A 7,500-nucleotide genomic window follows, 5' to 3' on the forward strand; every position below is an offset into this window, starting at 1 on the left:
CTTGGCGCATAATTGAGTTCTTGGAAAAGACTCTTTACTCACATTCTCTCACCATACTCAGGTGTAAAATGAGTACCTAGCCGTTAACAGCGTTGTCTCTGTCCGGAATAATTGTAGTATCACGCAACATGTTAAGTGTTGGCTAGAGACCCTTTGAAAAGCGCTTTGAGCACGTTTAGTGGATATTGCTCTATATAAAAGCTCAAGTTTTTTTGTTGTTTTTTTTTTGGGGGGGGGGGGGGGGGTCAAAGAAAAAATGCAATCCAATAGTGCTTATCCCAGGTAAAGACCAGGCTCTGTTCCCGAGTTCCTAAGATTCCCAATTCCAATTCATGCAAATCTATATTGTTTTATTTCCAGCCTATTACTGCCCCAACTGGCTGTTCACCTTGATCACTGTGAAGACCAACAAACCGGCTTCCACTGCTTTTCGAGCCCCGTGTAATGTATTGCGTGTTTATTAATTTCTTACACAACAAAGTCAAAACATGAATCCTTAGCGGAGAGAGAGTATGATTACATAGTCTCTTATCCTACAATGTCATGACAAAATCCTTAGCTGAGAGAGAGGATGTTTACATAGTTTCTTATCCAACAATGCCATGACAAAATCCTTAGCTGAGAGAGAGGATGTTTACATAGTTTCTTATCCACCAATGCCATGATAAAATCCTTAGCTGAGAGAGGATTTTTACATAGTTTCTTATACTACCAAGTCCTGACAGGACTCCTTAGCTGAGAGAGATGATGTTTACATAGTTTCTTACACGACAAATTCCTGACAAGGATTTTTTGCGGAGAGAAGAGGATGTTTACATATTTTCTTATTCATACTACAATGTCATGGCAGGAATCCTTAGCTGAGAGAGGGGAAAGTTTACATAGTTGAGAGAAAGGCAGTTAAAATTATAGGGTTTTTAAAGGGTTTTTTTAGAGATGATTTTCTTTCCCTTGTAAATCCTCTCTCTGTTATGTACTATTATAGTTTTTAGCTTTGATTACATTGAACTTTGTAATCATTTGAGTTTAACCTTCATAAATCTTTTATTTATTTATTTATTTTATTTATTTATTTACTTATTTATATATTTATTTGTTTTTTTTTCCAAGAAATTTTATTGTTGTATTATATATACTTTGTATTTTGTAATTGAGACCATTTATCATGTCACCAGAGCTGAAAATGTATTTTTTTTGCATATAATTAGTTATTTATATATTAGTTAATTTATGTATTTATTTGATTTTTTTTTTTCATTTATATATTTATTGCTGAATTTATTATTTATCGATTTATACTGGTTAAACTTTAATGTTTAATGTATACATATTTATCTGCTTATGTAATGATAGATTCATTGTCTGACTGATTAATTAATTGGTTTGATTAATCAAATTTCATTATTTTAGGGTCTATACCTGGCCTTTTTGTCATTGAGACTATCATGGACCATGTTGCCAGAGAGCTGAAATTCGATCCCATGAATCTGCGTAAACTCAATCTGTACGTCCAAAATCAGGTATGCAGAAACGAAAATAGAACGAATAAGAACACTCTTAGTAAGTGTTGTGATTGGGGGTATAATTATATAGTAAAAAGACTAGATGCTTGCAGTAAGTTTGGTTACCGAGCAATCCTCTATATACAGAAGTTACTGCTTGCAAGTAAACAAAAAAAACCTTCAAACCTCAGAATTTAAACTTTTTAACACATTGAGGGTCATTTAATCAATACACAGATTGGAGAAACAGACATTTGTGAATGTGGAGAGGGGAAACAGGATACCACACACGTTTTACAGGACTGTATAAAGTACAAAGAGCAAAGGGCAACCATTTGACTTGAGAATTCGACACTAAAGTCGAAGCTCTATGGATCTCAGGACGAGCTTGGGAGGACCACAGCATTCCTACTTCTTGTTGACCTTCAGCCATGAAGACAAAAGGGGAAAGAAGAAGAATCAATGCACATTTTGTTGTTGTTGTTGTATTAACACTGAGCTTGTGACCTGTTGGTCCTTGGTCCTGGTTTGCCGTGGGCAGGCCAAAGTTGAATCCTTGGAAAATGCTCTTTACTTTCATTTTCTGACCATCGTCACGCTTAAAATGCGTAAAATCTGAAAAAAGTATGTATGAAACAGTGCCAAACAAAGCTAGAAACAAAACAAAACAAACAAAAACAAACAAAAACAAAAACAAACAACAAAAAACATCTCTCTTTGTCTGGCACTGTTCGATACACACTTTTCCAGATCTTTATCTTACAACAATACCAGCTCCCTAATTTCTCAATTTGATATTTTCAAAAGTGAAATGAGTATCTGACTGGTAGTAATATTCCGTACAGAAAAAAAACCCAGTTATAATAATAGTACTTTATTGGCGTCATGTCTTGACTTACGTGTTAAGCATTGCTTTAAATATATTTAGTGGATATTTAGCTATATTAAAAGCTCCAAGTTGTTTTTGATTTTTTCTTTTCATTATAAGTAAAAAAAAAAAACAATTTGTATGTAAAATGTATGTATCATCTCAATTGGGTTATATTGATTGAATGCATTCCTTACCGAATTCAGTCCCTTGATTGGAACTAAATAATAACTATAAAGACCAGCACACACTGGACTGGAATCTCAGTGTTGTGTTTTGTTTTGTTTTTTTTCATTAATTGTGAGCTTTTGTGAGTTTCCTTCACTCATACATTGTTGAAAAAAAATCGAGCTCTTAAATATAGTATTTTTACAAAAGTCCTGTCCTCATAAAGGTGTTCACTGTTTTTGACACAACTAAAGGACATAATCTGTGATAAACGCAACACCAACATCAATGAAAATCAGACTCTATCTTGATCAGCTGTGTGCTCCTTTCTTACGCATACCTGTGAAGCAAGGAGACCTTAACGTAACAATCGGCAAAATAATCAATGGCTTAAATAGCAGGTGTCGAAGTGTAATTACTAAAAGTGACATCCATGAACTTCCAACAGATAAAGTATGTGTAATGGTAACACATCTGACCGGGTCTGAGATTTGATCCCGAGTCGCGGTTGACTGATTTTTGGGGATGGTTTTTTTCTTGTATTTTTCTTTCTTGCTTTGTCTGGCACCTTTCATACACACTTGTTCAGATCTTTATCATACACCTGTTCGTTAATTTCTTAATTTGAAACTTGCAACAGACCCTCCTGATCGTTTAGTGAAGTTTATGGCCCTCACCAAAGTAGGATCAGTCTATCCAGAGGGCTCCCTTTTCATGGACAGTAAAACAAAAGTTTCTCTGAACTCGACCGCTTGGCCAAACACAAAAGGCGATGGACAAAATTAGTTGAGGGCATAAACCGCTTAGCATAGCAATATGTACCTTAACATCCCACCTTGACGGTACCCTACTATCATAATAGAATGCAATGTGTGTCTGTGTGTGTGTGTGTGTGTGTGTGTGTGTGTGTGTGTGTGTGTGTGTGTGTGATATAAAGGTATTCTCCAAATATCAGGATGGACCACAGAATGAAAGATGAATTACTGTCAACATCATCAGGTGTAAAAGAGTTGTTTCTTTATTTCTTTTTTGTTTTTTTTTTGTATTTTTGGTTTATTTACTTTTTTCACTTAATGAAACTTTTTTTTTAAAATGTTGATTCAAACATGATAATCGAATCCAATTTCACCATTTAGAATTAAAAGATGAATTATGAGCATTTGGTTGAACAATGGATGGTGGTTCGTAATTTTTATTTTAGGAATTGGTCCTTGGAGGACAAAAGGCCAATGGAGTCATAAGACCAATGGAGTCATAATACCAATGGAGCCAAAAGGCCAATGTGAACCAAATGGAGCCAAAAGGCCGATGAGAGCCAAATGGAACCAAAAGGCCATGTGAACCAGTAACCTAATGGACCCAAATGGAACCAAAAGGCAAATGAAGCCAAAAAGTAATGGAACCATAAGGCCAATGGAGACATAAGACCAATGGAATTGAAGTTTGTCCCATTTTTTTTTCTTGAGTTAAAAAGGTTGTAATGATTGCATCTTATTCTTTGGTTAAGATGCTAATCTATTGCAAAGTGCTTTCCACAGAATCTAACATGACTTCACTACCCCAAAATGGTCAGAGGGATAAGAACAAAAAAACCGCCGTCTCTCGAGACCAATATATACTGATTCCTTTTCATGTGCATGTGAGGCAAATGATCTCCATCTGAGCTATTGTTTCATTAATTTTTTTTTTAATTCTTTCTTTCAGACCTCGCCAAGTGGAGAGGTTTTGAGTAATTGCAAAATCCGACCTGTTGTGGCTCAGTTTGAGACGGAAACTGATTTGGTGAAACGAGTAGCCGCAGTGAAAGACTTTAACAAGGTAAGAAAGTCGACCAAATAAAATTATTAAACTTCTAAAGTAAATACAGTTGGTTTCAATAAAATTTTAACATTGTATGAGCAGCTTTGAATTTTATTGAATCTCTTGGTGCAACAGCTGCAGCAAAAAATCAAAATAAGTAAAAGGTAGCATTTCAGTTTCATGTCTTTAACAACCAAAGTCGCTGAATACCAGTAGTTCATTAAAATATGAACATTATATTATGATTACCTTTTACCAAAAATTTGAACTTGTGCATTTTCTTGAATCCCCCTGTGTTACAGCTACAGAAAGAATCAAAATAAGGAAAAGGGAACATTTCAGTTTTGTGTCTTTTACAGCCAAAGTTGCTGAGTATACAGCATTACTCATTAAAATGTGAACATTATATGGGATTACCTTGTACCAAAATATTGAATCCATGCATTTTAATGTATCCCCCTGTGTTATAGATGCAGAAAGAATCAAATTAAGTAAAAAGGAGCATTTAAGTCTTATGCCTTTTACAGCCAAAAACAAATTTGCTGAGTACAGGTGCTCATTAAAATAATTTGAACATTATTTGGGATTACCTTGTACCAAAATATTGAACCCATGCATTTTACTGAAACCCCTGTGTTACAGCGACAGAAAAGAACAAAATAAGTAAAAAGGAGTATTTTAGCATGCAAAAATAGAAGAAAAAAAAAACAACCCAAAATAAATCAGTCGACTGGTAATCAGAAGGTCTGAGGTTCGATCCCCAGTCGAGGTCGACTGATATTTTGGGATGGTTTTTTTCTTCTATTTTTCTTTCTTGCTTTGTCTGGTACCTTTCATACACACTTGCTCATATCTTTATCTTATGCTGGTGCCTGCTCCTTAATTTATTTAATTTGATATTTACACCTCAGAGGTTACCCACTTTTGGAACTATTTAATGCCTACATTATATTCTTCACAAGGGTATACGTTTTCTGCTGTGAATCCTCGCCTGCAACACAAAACACAATCGTTGAACACGAGAGGATGAGGAAAAAGACTTTAGAGTCGCTCCATTTTTATTTTTTAAATGTCAAATTGACAATTTAAGGAACAAGCAAAGGTGTAACATTAAGATCTGAAAAAAGTTCTAGACAGAGAGAAAAATGCAAGAAAAATATTATATTATATATCCCAGCAAACGAGCCTGCCTGTCACATATGTGTTACTTTTAGCTTTTGACCCTTTACTAAGCTTTTTGAGCACGTTTAGTGGATATGCTGCAGTATGAAATTTCTCTTTTTTTCCTTTGTTTTCACCAGGCAAATCGTTGGAGGAAACGAGGCATTGCCCTCATGCCTAATCGTTTTGGCATCGATTGGACCGGCTTTTATTTCAACACAATGGTGTCAATTTTCCACGGTGATGGGAGTGTAGCCATTTCTCATGGAGGAATTGACTGTGGACAAGGCATCAACACCAAAGTATTGTCATTTTATTTCTTTACTCTGAATCATCTTCGTTATTTCCCTGGATGAAGGACTAGTGGACTATCCAATAATTTTTCAAATCTCATATGAGACCCACCTTCTCAAAACGTTTTATGTCAGGATGACTCGGATTCCAAAAAGATGAATTTAGAATTAAAATGATTGTAAATAAGAAATTTGAGTTTTGCAATGTATGAAATTGCATTTCTGGGTGGGGTTCCTGACCTCCTCCTATAGTGGACAGGGGGGCACTTACTGTGTCTTCTATCCTCCTACATCTGTTTTCCAACGTCCTGTGTGTCTTTGTCCTCGAATGAGATTACTTGGTTTTGTCCTGGCCCTGGCCGGATACCTTAGCTGGGAGGGAAACAGTCAAATGTATAGTTAGAGTTTTGGGATGTGATATTTTTTGTCTTGTCTCTGTTACGCACTGTATTATTTTTGTTTACATATTATATTATGATTTGTAAACATTTGAGTGTATCCCTCTTAGTGAGGACATGTGCTTGTGTCTGGATGAGACTTTTAGGTGATCTTAAACTAAGTACTTTGATAGTGTGCTCTTGGAATCTACATCTGTTTCCTGTTTGAACCAATTCCCCTTTGTCTTACATTTTCTTGGGTGCTTTAATTGTAATTCTAGAACTTTTTACTATCCCATTTTCTTCCTTTTTCCTTTTTTACTGGCCCTGATATGACCTTAATGTGTTGCAAGCGCCGTAAAACCCTTATAAACAAAAACAAACTGTATTTACTCTCCACTATCAAGAATAGAATAAATTCCGAGAGTCACAATTGTGGCTATAAATAGGTACTATAGGAGACAATTTATGAATATTTAAAATGGTTGTTCTTATTATATTCATAAAGTATCCTGATAGTCATGGAAAACACTTTTAAATTTTGAAAATCCACAAATAAGCAGTCTAAAGTGTTATGATCTGTTTGAAATGTTTTGAAATATGTTATGTAAGATTGTTATTTTATCTTAAAACGAAATGCTTAAGTTGTGGTGGGGCTGTTAAGAACAAATCTGATAATGTCTATGTCAAGCATTTCAAATTTTGGAAAAAAATGTTTGTTTTTTCACTTGTGTGTATATGTGTTTGTGTGTGTTTGTGTGTGTGTGTGTGTGTGTGTGTGTGTGTATGTGTGTGTTTGTTGGGGGGGGGGGGGAGGAGGGTTCTCTTTGGTAAGTTTTCTTTTATTTTAAAAAAAAATTGATATCGTTTTAAAAATCTATTTTATTCATTTATTTCATGGGCACCAAGAGCAACACATTGAGTTGACACTTTTATTCAAAGAAGAAAAATATTTCTAATACACATTATCTTTCAGGTGATTCAAGTGTGTGCCTACAAGCTTGGTATATCCATGAACTTGATTCAAGTGAAGAAAGCTTCATCTGTTATCAATGCTAACTCCAGCACTACAGGCGCATCCGTAACCTCTGAACTTTGTTGCAAGGTAATGATATCGAGTTATCATCAAATATGCAATGTGAAATCTGCTTAGAGGTAGCACATAGGAACAGTAAAATTTGTTGACACTAACTCTTTTAACAGTTATATTTAATTTCTCTCAAATAATATTTAATCATGTTACTTATTTTGTTCTACTGGTCATTTATACTGTATTTTCTTGACTATAGGCCATGACTTTTTCCCCTCATGGTCTTGATCCAGCGACTTAT

The 7,500-nt window shown here is 34.9% G+C and overlaps 1 protein-coding gene across 1 annotated transcript in view; it reads left to right on the forward strand.

The window, feature by feature from the left end:
- The window catches only part of LOC144978546 (uncharacterized), a 54,661-nt gene that overhangs the window by 39,329 nt on the left and 7,832 nt on the right, over positions 1–7,500 (forward strand). The window contains exons 24-28 of the mRNA XM_078924759.1: positions 361–441; positions 1,411–1,520; positions 4,243–4,356; positions 5,640–5,801; positions 7,146–7,274. Coding sequence (XP_078780885.1) covers positions 361–441; positions 1,411–1,520; positions 4,243–4,356; positions 5,640–5,801; positions 7,146–7,274 — 596 coding nt within the window. The remainder of the gene's footprint in view (positions 1–360; positions 442–1,410; positions 1,521–4,242; positions 4,357–5,639; positions 5,802–7,145; positions 7,275–7,500) is intronic.

Source organism: Berghia stephanieae, chromosome 8 (genome assembly GCF_034508935.2).
Source record: "Berghia stephanieae isolate SIO BIC M18660-M18661 chromosome 8, UCSD_Bste_1.3, whole genome shotgun sequence".
Lineage (NCBI taxonomy): Eukaryota > Metazoa > Mollusca > Gastropoda > Nudibranchia > Aeolidiidae > Berghia > Berghia stephanieae.